Source organism: Ranitomeya imitator, chromosome 4 (assembly GCF_032444005.1).
Source record: "Ranitomeya imitator isolate aRanImi1 chromosome 4, aRanImi1.pri, whole genome shotgun sequence".
NCBI classification, from domain to species: Eukaryota; Metazoa; Chordata; class Amphibia; order Anura; family Dendrobatidae; genus Ranitomeya; species Ranitomeya imitator.
Genome location: NC_091285.1, coordinates 83,747,339 through 83,762,300, shown reverse-complemented (window position 1 = coordinate 83,762,300; position 14,962 = coordinate 83,747,339). Strand labels below are relative to the sequence as shown.

Below are 14,962 nucleotides of genomic sequence, written 5' to 3'. Positions count from 1 at the left end.
ATGTGGTACTTTACTTTATATATGACTACTTATTGTTGTATCTCACAAATGTCTTCTCACTCCCTTTTTTTTCCCTTTTCTTTCCTCCCTTCCAGCCCTTTTTCCTTCCCCTTTTCCCACTCTCCTCCATTTCTCTGAACCTTATTTTTCCATTTCACCATTTAAATTTAAAATTTTAATAAAGTTTGTTTGAAAAGGAATTAAAGCTAGACACCACTATATCTGCGCCATCTCTGGGACACACTTCCTGATGTGGCAAGTTAAGGTACCTTCACACATAACGATACCGTTAACGATATCGTTGCTTTTTGTGACGTAGCAACGATATCGTTAAGGAAATCGTTGTGTGTGACAGCGACCAACGATCAGGCCCCTGCTGGGAGATCGTTGGTCGCTGAACAAAGTCCAGAACTTTATTTCGTCGCTGGATCTCCCGTGGACATCGCTGGATCGGCGTGTGACACCGATCCAGCGATGTCTTCACTGGTAACCAGGGTAAACATCGGGTAACTAAGCGCAGGGCCGCGCTTAGTAACCCGATGTTTACCCTGGTTACCAGCGTAAAAGTAAAAAAAAAAAAAAAAACACACTACATACTTACCTTCAGCCGTCTGTCCTCCAGCGCTGTGCTCTGCTCTCCTCCTGTACTGGCTGTGAGCGTCGGTCAGCCGGAAAGCAGAGCGGTGACGTCACCGCTCTGCTTTCCGGCCGCTGTGCTCACAGCCAGTACAGGAGGAGTGCAGAGAAGCAGAGCGCCGGGGACAGACAGCGGTAGGTAAGTATGTAGTATTTGTTTTTTTTAACTTTTACGCTGGTAACCAGGGTAAACATCGGGTTACTAAGCGCGGCCCTGCGCTTAGTTACCCGATGTTTACCCTGGTTACCCGGGGACTTCGGGATCGTTGGTCGCTGGAGAGCTGTCTGTGTGACAGCTCTCCAGCGACCAAACAGCGACGCTGCAGCGATCCGGATTGTTGTCGGTATCGCTGCAGCGTCGCTGAGTGTGAAGGGGCCTTTACACTCCATCAGGACGGACAGAAATATCTTTTTGTGGGAAACGTTTAAGAACAAGGGATAAAAAAAAAAAAAAGAAAAAAAAGAAAGTGGCAACATTTTTCTGAGTTTTCAATAGACATTTGTGAACATTAAGGCTATGTTCACACATTGCGGTTTTTACCGCGGAACCGCAGCGATTTTGCAGCTGCGGGTCCACAGCAGTTTCCATAGCGTTTACAGTAACATGTAAACCCTATGGAAACCGCACACCGCTGTGCACATGCTGCGGGAAAAACCGCGCGGGAACGCAGCGGTTTACAACCCGCAGCATGTCACTTCTTTGTGCAGAATCGCAGCGATTCTGCACCCATAGAAATGCATCGATCCGCTTACTTCCCGCATGGGGCTGTGCCCACCTTGCAGGAAGTAAGCGGATAATGTGCGGGTGGTACCCGGGGTGGAGGAGAGGAGACTCTCCTCCAGGCCCCGGGAACCATATTTGAGTAAAAAAAAAAAAAAAAAAAAGAATTAAAATAAAAAATAATGTTATACTCACCCTGTGAAGTCTCAGCGCTGCACGCGGCCGTCCGGTCTCAGGTTTGCTATGCGACCAGGACCTGCGGTGACGTCGCGGTCACATGACCGTGACGTCACGAAGGTCCTGGTCGCACAGCATCTTTGGAACCGGACCGCCGCCTGCAGCGCCGAGGAGATCGGGACGTCAGAGGGTGAGTATATCATTATTTTATTATTTTTAACATTACTATTGATGCTGCATGTGCAGCATCAATAGTAGGGGTAAAATCCCGCAGCGGAACCCGCAGGACAAACCGCGATAAATCTGCAGGGATAACCGCAGCGGGTTTGCCCTGCAGAGTTATCAAATCCGATGCGGGAGAACCCGCAGGGACAGGACGCAACGTGTGAACATAGCCTAACACCATTTCTCTAGTGACTTGTGGAGCGTTTCACAATATTTACCTGGTAGTGCCGTAATGAAGTCTCGTTGCAACATGGGCTTCAAGTAAGAATTAATATGACCATGTTGGTAGTGACACATTCGGGAAATAAGATGTTCAACAAATTCAACCTGATCTGATTCAGACCACTGATCAAAAAATTTTATACACAAGTCCTTCTCTTTCTCATAATTTCCATCAGATGTGCGCTTTCTGGATACAATCACTGATGATGTTCCATTAGTTATCTGTAAAAGAAAGTGGATGGGGAATAATTGACATTTGAAATAAGGTATGTACAAATAGACACGGGTATCACCGACTGATTATACATATTCTGATACATTATACATTCCAAACTCTTGTGTCAAGTGAAAGCAGAATGAGAAAAGGATCCAGAAACCAGTAAGCTTGATATGCTCTATACCTGGTTTAGCTAACCCAAGTTTAAAGGGAACCTGTCACAGGATTGTGCCGAGTAACCTACACACAGGATTGTGCCGAGTAACCTACACACAGGATTGTGCCGAGTAACCTACACACAGGATTGTGCCGAGTAACCTACACACAGGATTGTGCCAAGTAACCTACAGACAGCGTCATGTCAGCGCCGTTATATGGAATACAATGATACCTTGATGAAATCTGTCTTGTGGTTGTTGTTTAAAGGGCCAGTGTCACCCCCTCCAGCCGTTATAAACTAAAAGAGCCACTTTGTGCAGCAGTAATGCCGCATTCTAACAAGGTGGCTCTTTTAGTTTTGTGTTCATGTATTACTAAAATAAAGCGCTTTGAAACTTTTCAAAAATACCTATCTTTGTCCACGGAGGCGGGTCTGAAGCCTCCTCTGTGAAGCGCCCAACTGCCGTCACTCATCTCTTCTGGGGCGATGGTCGCCGCCCACTGCGCGCTGTTCTTCTTAAATCTGGCGCCTGCGCTGTGCGTGCCTGCCTGGGGCAGGTGCAGTGTTCATTGGCCGTCATAGCTCAAATGCCGGGTTCCTGACTGCGCCTGTGCAGGCAGTGAGGCCACCCTGTTACTGAATCCCCGCCCCACACTGTGTTATGCATTATGCACAGTGCGGGGCTGGGATTCCTGGGCATGCGCACTGCGCTTGTCAGACGCTCCCCCAGGTTCCCCGCCTTCCAGCGTCGGTCTGTGCAGGAATCTGCCCAGGAATCCCAGCCCTGCACTGTGCATAATGCATAACACAGTGCGGGGCGGGGATTCAGTAACAGGGTGGCCGCACTGCCTGCACAGGCGCAGTCAGGAACCCGGCATCTGAGCTATGACGGCCAATGAACACTGCGCCTGCCCCAGGCAGGCACGCACAGCGCAGGCGCCGGATTTAAGAAGAACAGCCCGCAGGGTGCGGCGACCATCGCCCCAGAAGAGATGAGTGACGGCAGTTGGGCGCTTCACAGAGGAGGCTTCAGACCTGCCTCCGTGGACAAAGATAGGTATTTTTGAAAAGTTTCAAAGCGCTTTATTTTAGTAATACATGCACACAAAACTAAAAGAGCAACCTTGTTAGAATGCAGCATTACTGCTGCACAAGGTGGCTATTTTAGTTTATAACGGCTGGAGGGGGTGACACTGACCCTTTAATCTTTATTTTAATTTTCAGTTTTGAGTTAACCTCTTAGTAGCCGAGCCAATTTTATGAGGTTATAGCTCTAGAATGCTTCAACAGATCCCAGTGATTCAATATGACTTACGTTTATTTAAGAAAAAAAATGGCAATTTGACAACAATTTTGGAAATTTTGCAATTTTCATACTTTCAATTTTTGTGCCCTTAAATCAGAGCCATATCGCACAAAATAGTTAATAAATAACTTTTCCCACATTTCTACTTCACATCAGCACAATTTTGGAAACAATTTTTTTTGTTGGGAAGATATAAAAGGTTAAAAGTTGACCAGCGGATTCTTATTTTTCCAACAAAATTTCTCCTCAGTACGCCAATACCCCATATGTGGGGAAAGCCACTGTTTGGATGCTCAGGACTCAGAGATGAGGGAGCACCTTATGACTTTTTGAAACGCCATGTTGCGTTTAGAGACCCCCTAATGTACCTAAACAGTGTAAACCCCCCAATTCTAACTGCAACCCTAACACAGCCCTGACCCCAACCCTAAACCCAACACAATGCTAAATGATGGAAAAAAAAGAAAGAGAAAATGGACAGCACCTCCAAAAATCATGCGTTGATCCAAAGCCGCTAGGCAAAAATTTATATAACTGAACATGAGGTTCTTAATTTAACATTCTGATCAGACTGTATGAAGCCCACTGCCACGTCACAGCAAACCTTGTATTGGGCCCTACCGCCCTAACGGAGCGGAGCCGTGAGGCGACCACCGCAACAGCGGCAATGCACCAGCAGGGCAGATAGTCTGTTGCCCCACAGCACCCATGCTGCAAGGCTGAGTCCCAATGACTCCAGACCGCGCTGCCCCACCAGCACAAAGCCACAGCAACAATGGCTGCCACACAGCACCTGCACCAAATGAAAGGAGCATTAAAACTCACCTTCCTAGTGCAACTACACCACCACCAATTGGCAGCTTTCTGTCCATGCATACTGTGCACAAAAGCTGCCAATCAGTGGTGTGGCGGAGTTATACAGGGCTAAGCATTTAGAGAACTGGTAGAGCTCCAGCAGCTGTATCAGGTTTTAATCAAATCTGTAGCAATCAGCAAAGTGAGTAACATCGCTGGAATCAGGATCTCTGCCTCCAAATCTTGCAATACTCAGATGGATTAGAAAATACCTGACTACAGGGTGTCTGTCACTATTAAAATGTCAGAAAAGCGAGTTATTTTTCAAAATGCTTAATTTTCTGGATTATTTTCATCTCCTTTACATGACCATGAGACAGGGTGGACTTGAGACCAGGGCTGTAGAGTCGGAGTCGTGGAGTCGGAGTTAGTTTTGGTTGGAGTCGGAGTCGGTAGAAATGTACTGACTCCGCCACCAGCTTTAAAAAAAAATAATATTTCATAATTGAACTTTCATATGAATTTTATAAATGTTACTCAAATATATATCTTCTATCAAACTATGAACAGCAGTGATAACTAAGCAGTTCTGCAGGAGATAGAGACATTTCTTAACCCCTTAGTGACAGAGCCAATTTGGTACTTAATGACCAGGCCAATTTTTGCAATTCTGACCACTGTTACTTTATGAGGTTATAACTCTGGAACGCTTCAACGGATCCCGCTGATTCTGAGACTGTTATTTCGTGACATATTGTACTTCATGTTAGTGGTAACATTTCTTCGATATTACTTGCGATTATTTATGAAAAAAACGGAAATATGGCGAAAATTTTTAAAATTTTGCAATTTTCAAACTTTGTATTTTTATGCCCTTAAATCAGAGAGATATGTCATGAAAAATAGTTAATAAATAACATTTCCCACATGTCTACTTTACATCAGCACAATTTTGGAAACAAAATTTTTTTTCTTAGGGAGTTATAAGGGTTAAAAGTTGACCAGCAATTTCTCATTTTTACAACACCATTTTTTTTTAGGGACCACATCACATTTGAAGTCATTTTGAGGGGTCTATATGATAGAAAATAATGAAGTGTGACACCATTCTAAAAACTGCACCCCTCAAGGTTCTCAAAACCACATTCAAGAAGTTTATTAACCCTTTACGTGCTTCACAGGAACTGAAACAATGTGGAAGGAAAAAATGAACATTTAACTTTTTTTTGCAAACATCTTAATTCAGAACCATTTTTTTTATTTTCACAAGTGTAAAAACAGAAATGTAACCATAAATTTTGTTATGCAATTTCTCCTGAATACGCCAATACCCCATATGTGGGGGTAAACCACTGTTAGGGCGCACCGCAGAACTTAGAAGTGAAGGAGCGCCGTTTGACTTTTTCAATGCAGAATTGGCTGGAATTGAGATCGGACGCCATGTCACATTTAGAGAGCCCCTGATGTGCCTAAACAGTGGAAACTCCCCACAAGTAACACCATTTTGGAAACTAGACCCCTTAAGGAACTTATCTAGATGTGTGGTGAGCACTTTGAACCCCCAAGTGCTTCACAGAAGTTTATAACGTAGAGCCGTGAAAATAAAAAATCGCTTTTGTTCACACAAAAATGATCTTTTCGCCCACAAATTCTTATTTTCACAAGGGTAACAGGAGAAATTAGACCACAAAAGTTGTTGTGCGATTTCTCCTGAATAAGTCGATACCCCATATGTGAGGGTAAACCACTGTTTGGGCGCACCGCAGAGCTTGGAAGAGAAAGAGTGCCGTTTTACTTTTTCAATGTAGAATTGGCTGGAATTGAGATCGGACGCCATGTCGCGTTTGGAGAGCCCCTGATGTGCCTAAACAGTAGAAATCCCCCACAAGTGACCCCATTTTGGAAACTAGACCCCCCATGGAACTTATCTAGATGTATGGTGAGAACCTTGAATGCCCAAGTGCTTCACAGAAGTTTATAATGCAGAGCCGTGAAAATAAAAAAATTTTTTTTTTTTCCACAAAAAAGATTTTTTTAGCCACCAAATTTTTATTTTCACAAGGGTAACAAGAGAAATTGGACCCCAAAAGTTGTTGTCCAATTTGTGCTGAGTATGCTGGTACCCCATATGTGGGGGTAAACCACTGTTTGGGCGCACGGCAGAGCTCGGAAGGAAGGAGCGCCGTTTTGGAATGCAGACTTTGATAGAATGGTCTGCAGGTACTGTGTTGCGTTTGCAGAGCCCCTGATGTACCTAACCAGTAGAAACCCTCCACAAGTGACCCCATTTTGGAAACTAGACCCCCCAAGGAACTTATCTAGATGTGTGGTGAGAACTTTGAATGCCCAAGTGCTTCACAGAAGTTTAGAATGCAGAGTCGTGAAAATAAAAAATTTTTTTTTTTCCACAAAAAAGATATTGTAGCCCCCAAGTTTTTATTTTCACAAGGGTAACAGGAGAAATTGGACTGCAATAGTTGTTGTCCAATTTATCCCGAGTACGCTGATGCGCCATATGTGGGGGTAAACCACTGTTTGGGCGCACGGCAGAGCTCGGAAGGGAAGGAGCGCCTTTTTAGAATGCAGACTTTGATAGAATGGTCTGTGGGCATTATGTTGCGATTGCAGAGCCCCTGATGTACCTAAACTGTAGTAACCCCCCACAAGTGACCCCATTTTGGAAACTAGACCCCCCAAGGAACTTATCTAGATGTGTGGTGAGAACTTTGAATGCCCAAGTGCTTCACAGAAGTTTAAAATGCAGAGTCGTGAAAATAAAAAATATTTTTTTTTTCACAAAAAAGATTTTGTAGCCCCCAAGTTTTTATTTTCACAAGGGTAACAAGAGAAATTGGACCCCAGAAGTTGTTGTCCAATTTATCCAGAGTACGCTGATGCCCCATATGTGGGGGTAACCCACTGTTTGGGCGCACGTCAGAGCTCAGAAGGGAGGGAGCACCATTTGACTTTTTGAGCGCAAAATTGGCTGTCGTGTTTGGAGACCCCCTGATGTACCTAAACAGTGGAAACCCCCCAATTCTAGCTCCAACCCTAACCCCAACACACCCCTAACCCTAATCCCAACCTCATCCATAATCCTAATCCCTAACCCTAACCATAATCACAACCCTTACCCCAAAACAACCCTAATGTCAACCCTAACCATAACCCTAATCAAAACCCTAAATCCAACACACCCCTAATCCTAATCTCAAACCTAACCTCAAACCTAACCCTAATCCCAATACACCCCTAATCACAACCCTAACCTTAACCCTAATCCCAAACCTAACCCTAATCCCAAGCGTAACCCTAATGCCAACCCTAACCCTAATACCAACCCTAATCCAAACCCTAACCCTAATCCCAGCTCTAATCCTAACTTTAGCCCCAACCCTAGCCCTAACTTTAGCCCCAACCCTAGCCCTAACTTTAGCCCCAACCCTAACCCTAGCCCTAGGGCTACTTTCACACTTGCGTCGTTTGGCATTCTGTCGCAATCCGTCGTTTTGGACAAGAAACGGATCCTGCAAATGTGCCCGCAGGATGCGTTTTTTGCCCATAGACTTGTATTGCCGACGGATCGTGACGGATGGCCACACGTCGCGTCCGTCGTGCACTGGATCAGTTGTGTTTTGGCGGAGCGTCGGCACAAAAAAACGTTCAATGAAACGTTTTTTTGTACGTCGCATCCGCCATTTCTGACCGCGCATGCGTGGCCGTAACTCCGCCCCCTCCTCCCCAGGACATAGATTGGGCAGCGGATGTGTTGAAAAACTACAGCTGCTGCCCACGTTGTGCACAATTTTCACAACGTGCGTCGGTATGTCGGGCCGACGCATTGCGACGGCCCTGTACCGACGTAAGTGTGAAAGAAGCCTAACCCTAAGTTTAGCCCCAACCCTAACCCTAAATTTAGCCCCAACCCTAACCCTAAATTTAGCCCCAACCCTAGCCCTAACCCTAGCCCTAACCCTAGCCCTACCCCTAACCCTACCCCTAACCCTAACCCTACCCCTAACCCTACCCCTAACCCTACCCCTACCCCCAACTGCTGTTCTCCTGCCGGCCGGCAGATGGAGACAGATGGCGGGCGCACTGGGCATGCGTCCGCCATGTTCTGCTGCCGGCGGCCAGGAGGAGCAGCAAGAGGATCCAGGGACCTAGGTGAGTATGCTAGGGTCCCCGAATCCCCCTATTTCTCTGTCCTCTGATGTGCGATCACATCAGAGGACAGAGAATTACACTTTACTTTTTTTTTTTTTTTGCGGTCGCCGGTAAACAGTTAATTACCGGCGATCGCAAAACAGGGGTCGGTAATACCGACCCCGATCATGCTCTTTGGGGTCTCGGCTACCCCCGGCAGCCGAGACCCCAAAGATTCTCCCGGTGCCGGCCGGCGGGCGCACTGCGCATGCGCCCGCCATTTTGAAGATGGCGGCGCCCACCGGGAGACACGAGGAGCATCGGGGGAGCTAGGTGAGTATTGGGGGGCCACCTGGGACCCCTTTTCTCTGTCCTCCGATGTGCGATCACATCGGAGGACAGAGAAATTAAAAAGAGATCGCTTTTTTTTTTTTTTTTTTTTTGCGATCGCCGGTAAACGGTTAATTACCGGCGATCGCAAATGCGGGGTGGGTTAAAAAACCCCCGAATCATGTTCTCTTGGGTCTCGGCTACCCTCGGCAGCCGAGACCCCGGAGAAAATCGGCCTCTGGGGGGCGCTATGGACTTTTTCCACAGCGCCGTTAATTAACGGCGCTGTGGTTTAAGTACCCTTAGCGGCCGCCGTTAAAAGGCGTATCGGCGGTCGCTAAGGGGTTAAGGTACCGTTACACTAAACGACTTACCAACGATCACGACCAGCGATACGACCTGGCCGTGATCGTTGGTAAGTCGTTGTGTGGTCGCTGGGGAGCTGTCACACAGACGGCTCTCTCCAGCGACCAACGATCAGGGGAAAGACTTCGGCATCGTTGAAACTGTCTTCAACGATGCCGAAGTCCCCGGGTAACCAGGGTAAACATCGGGTTACTAAGCGCAGGGCCACGCTTTGTAACCCGATATTTACCGTGGTTACCATTGTAAAAGTTAAAAAAAAAAAAAAAAAAAAAAAAATAGTACATACTCACAATCCGATGTCTGTCACGTCCCCCGGCGTCAGCTTCCCGCACTGACTGTCAGCGCCGGCCGTAAAGCAGAGCACAGCGGTGACATCACCGCTGTGCTCTGCTTTACGGCCGGCGGTGACAGTCAGTGCAGGTTAGATGCTTAGCACTTGTTGGCCCTTTTGCCTTCAATCTGCGGTCCAGCTCACCCCAAACCATCTCAATTGGGTTCAGGTCTGGTGACTGTGGAGGTCAGGTCATCTTGCATAGCACCCCATCACTCTCCTTCTTGGTCAAATAGCCCTTACACAGCCTGGAGGTGTGTTTGGGGCCACGTAGTATATAACACAGCCCACGTAGTATATAATACAGCCTACGTAGTATATAAACACAGCCCACGTAGTATATAAACACAGCCCACGTAGTATATCGCAACGTGGGCAACGACCGCTACGTCATCTCCGGTCATTGCCGCAATGCATTCTTGGGACCAGAGTGTCGCAAAAAGCGGGAAAGGCGCCGAAAGGTGAAAATATAATGATTTTTTGTATTATTATTTTTAACGTTAGATCTTTTTACTATTGATGCTGCATAGGTAGATAGATAGATAGATAGATAGATAGATAGATAGATAGATAGATAGATAGATAGATAGATATAGTCAGCGTTTTGAGCAGTTAATTTTTATAGTATTTATATATTACACATACATACACATATATGCACTATGAAAATTAACTGCACACAACCTAAGCCTGTGGATTGGCTATAGATCTCTGATGGTCACATCTGGTTAAAAGGGAGAAAACTCAATTAATAGTAGTATAGCATATTATTGCTAGATATACCGCTACTGAATATAAACAATTACATTTGTTATGAACCTAGAAATTTAAAGGGAACCTGTCACCTGAATTTGGTGGGACTGGTTTTGGGTCATTTGGGCGGAGTTTTCGGGTGTTTGATTCACCCTTTCCTTACTCGCTGACTGCATGCTGGCTGCAATATTGGATTGAAGTTCATTCTCTGTCCTCCATAGTACACGCCTGTGCAAGGCAAGATTACCTTGTGCAGGCGTGTACTATGGAGGACAGAGAATGAACTTCAATCCAATATTGCAGCCAGCGAGTAAGGAAAGGGTGAATCAAACACCCGAAAACTCCGCCCATATGACCCAAAACCAGTCCCGCCAAATTCAGGTGACAGAGTCCCTTTAAGTTACAAAATATATAGATGTCAATTTCCAACATGATTACAACACCTTAAAGGGAAGATGCTGTGACTTTTATATTATATAATCAATTTGTTTTAATACATAATTAAACGCACTACTTTAACTGTTTTTATTTATTAAATTTTTTTCTTCAACCATGGGGGGCTGCAATTAGCATTTGCTGGTGTGTAAGTGTCTGAACAAAAACACATACACACCTCAAATTCATCAATCCCTGCATATGAGACAGTCTCCGACCGCATATCCTGCATTGAGGCTGCCTCAAGCTGTGACATGGGCAAGACCCCTGGACCTAGAGCCGTGTATCTAATCCTATCATGTGCAATACGCCTCCAAGCAGTGTATCTAATCACATCACGTGCGAAAACCCCAGAGCCATGCGTCTAACCCCATCGTGTGTCATACAACCCAGAGCCTTGTATCTAATGCCCATATTACATCATTGCTCCCATAGAAGTGGATGGATTGATGTCCATATTACATACTGTGTATCTAATCCAATCCTGTGCAACAGGTCTAATTCCAGCTTCTGTTACACTTCATGCATCTAAATCTCAGCACGTAATGAGCTCTGCGTACCCAACCGCAGAGACTGATCCAGCAAGCAGCACCAACTAACAGAATCCGCGCCAGCAGCCGTCTCTGGTCACACTGTCCGCATCTCTATCACTTTACAGTGCCCAACTGCAAACGCCCATTAGGGGAGAGGAGCGAGGTCAGAGATGAGAGCAGATCCAGCCCACATTTACTGCAGCCCACACGCTAATTGCACACTAGGTTTTCATGGCAAATTTCAGCAGCTATTCTCCCTAGAGTATAAGAATGGAAAATATCAAAACTTAAAATTATTTTTTTACTGCATTAAAAACAAATGATTTTTTGAATTAAAATATTAATACTTTACATTTTTTCAATTGTTAAAAACAAATTGTGACTGAACCTTCCCTTCAACATGAAAGGCATATCACTTCAATGCAAGTCAACTGAGAAGTAAAGGAGTTGCCCAGTCAGAATAGGATAGGATAAGACTTCAACATCAGTAGTGGGGGTCTGACACCCAGAAGCGCCAACCGATCAGCAGCCGCATGTAAACACAATAGCCCAATTCAGCAAAGCATTTATGCCTCAATTCTGCTGTAATTTGCTTTCAAAAGTCACAACATTTTTGCACAATGTGGAGTTGAGCAAAAATGTTGCAACTTTTGTCATTTTCACAACAGTATCTCCCCGCTTCAAGAAAATGGGCAGAGCTGAGGCGGGATATGGGAGTTATGCCAAAGCCTATCTAATAGTGTTGAGCGATACCGTCCGATACCCGAAAAATATCGAATATCGCCGATACCGATATCCGATACCAATACAAGTCAATGGGACATCAAGTATCGGAAGGTATCCTGATGGTTCCCAGGGTCTGAAGGAGAGGAAACTCTCCTTCAGGCCCTGGGTTCCATATTAATGTGTAAAATAAAGAATTAAAATAAAAAATATTGATATATTCACCTCTCCGGCGGCCCCTGGACATCACGCTGGTAACCGGCAGGCTTCTTTGTTTAAAATGAGACTCACAGAAAAACTCCCCCCAAAAAAAGAAAAATATACTAAAATTTATACTTTATTAATATATATTTAAAACCATAAATGTGCACTTGACAACACCATCACCAATAGATGCAAGCGTACTACAGGAAAGGCCGGGTGGTGCCAGGCCCTACACTTTCTCAATATTCCCTACCTGCCAGCGGAGGTTGGCACCCTATAATCCTGCGCCGTGGCGCCCCCGCTCCTCGTCGGCTAACCCTGCTATCCCTATTGTGCCCTAATAGGGTCAGGAGAGAAAATCTCACTTAAACAATAATTAAATATGGATAGCTTGAGAGAACATGAATATGTCAGTAAAATGTCTGACTAAATCTAGGGGTCTCACCTGACTTGGTAGTCTGTGTCCCTTACTACTTATATATATACATAAAGATCATTATTTCGGCAAAGTGATATAAACAACAGGTAGGGATGTCACAAAGCGACTAAAAAATACATATGTGATCTTGGTCTAGCTATATATGTATTACGGTCACCAGATACTGTGATGACAATAGGGAAGATGTATTTGCTGTAGTGTCAAGCATATCCCATACAACCATAAAGGGATCAAGCTGCAGTTCTCATTAAATAATCAATGCAAAGTAGCCACATGCCGTCCCCACATACTTGTTTGTTGTGACCCACGTGCTGACCAGATCCATAAACAACCTTCTATCTCATACAGAAGTTAATATACATATCCCTTTTCTACTCAACGCGTTTCTCCCCTTCTGATGAAAAGGGGTTCATCAGGAGTACATACAGATAACAAAGGGTTACTTAGCTTGCAATAAGATAACAGCACATTGGCATGGTAGACAGCTGCACCACCGGGCCGATCCCCTTGTCTTAGTAGCGCCCACACACAAGTGCTAAACCTCGTGTATTAAATAGACTCCCCATTACCTCCGCACACCTAACACCTGAGAACCTGGAGCGCTTATCCCATTTCCGGCGCTTCCTGTATGTTCAAAACGCGCTAGCGTCATCAAGGGGCGCGCCGTCGCTACAACAGGACAACAAAGCGCAGGCACTGATTAATCCAAAATGGCGCCTGCGCATATCAACAAGCGTCCTGCCGCCACAGAAAATTAGAACGCTGTATGTTCAGGACGCTCCGGCGTCATAAAGAAGCGCATCACCACCGATGACGCGCAGGCGCCAATCCGCCCAGGACCACGCATGGGCACTCCGGCAAACGCCACATCGCCACACATCAAGGCGATAGTGTGCAGGCGCCGACCCGTACCGAGTCACGCCTGTGCCCCTCAGTGTATAGGATATCAGCCAGTTCCATTAGCGCACGCGCCATAAAACAGGGAAGCTCCCATACTACTGCATAATTCCAGAATACAATGCAGCGCAGGCCAATTGTTATATCGCCTGCGCACCTACATATGGGAGCTACGGTTCACCAGGTTCTAGAATAGAATATAAAGTGCACAAATATAATATTAGAAACAATAAAGTAACGCCCTCACTATCACATATTTACTCATAAATGGTACATACAAATGTACACACCTACATGAGAAAAAGCAGAGGTAACAAGTAAGGTATGTAATAGATATGCGTCTAATCAGGGAGCACTATCGCCTTATTTCAATATCTACATCACTTCCATATCAACATCCACCTTAATTTAAAGTGATTAAAATCAGTAAAGAAAATATTCAAAAAAAATGATCAAAAAAAATAATATTTGACTGTCCGCGACTTCATGCAAACGAACAGATCCGCTAGTTATCTATTTACAACCTTTTAAAGCATAATACAGTCCTTAATACACTTATCAAGAGAGAAATAACATCTGTCACAGATTTGACAGGTAATAGCAAGTTAATTGTCCAAAGATTTGGACCGATAATAAATGAATGACCCATTCGGGTCGATATGACAGGTTTTTCAATACCACATATCTCTCAACCTTTACATGTACCGAGTCATAGGTAGCAGCCAAAGTTCATTTGTTCGTTTAGACCCTTCGGTGAGACCGTGTCCAGTCTATGGATCCATTTCAGTTCTTTTTGCAAGATTCTACGATCCCAATCACCTCCTCGTATGGAGGGGGTCACTACCTCCACAACACAGAAGGAAAAAGATTTCAAATCACCCCCATGTACAGATCGTATATGTCGAGAAATTGGTGTGTCCCTCGCATGTTTTATATCACCCACGTGATCACCAATTCTCCTGCGGAGCTCTCTCCTCGTCTTCCCAACATAGTTAACTGGACACGTGCAACTAAACAAGTAGATCACCCCGCTGGTTTTACAATTGGCAAAGTGTCTACTTTCAAAATTATGTCCTGTACTTGCACTTGAAAAATACTTCCCAGTGGCCAGATAGCCACAGAACGAGCAGCCACCGCAGCGAAATGTACCCACTTGTCTTCTTTCTAACCATGTACCTTTCTTTATAGGGGGAGTAAAGGTGCTATGCACGAGTTGATCCTTTATAGATCTCCCTCTCCTGTATATGATCATGGGTGTTTCTGACAGATATTCCCTGATGTCCGTGTCGGCAAGTAATATACCCCAATATTTGTTAATGATATTTCTCACTTCCTGAGAGCAGTCA

The 14,962-nt window shown here is 45.1% G+C and overlaps 1 protein-coding gene across 3 annotated transcripts in view; it reads right to left on the bottom strand.

Moving 5' to 3' along the window:
* The window catches only part of FBXW11 (F-box and WD repeat domain containing 11), a 139,182-nt gene that overhangs the window by 74,438 nt on the left and 49,782 nt on the right, over positions 1-14,962 (bottom strand). For all 3 annotated transcript variants that reach the window (XM_069763855.1, XM_069763853.1, XM_069763856.1), the window contains one exon: positions 1,978-2,203. In XM_069763855.1, coding sequence (XP_069619956.1) covers positions 1,978-2,203 — 226 coding nt within the window. The remainder of the gene's footprint in view (positions 1-1,977; positions 2,204-14,962) is intronic.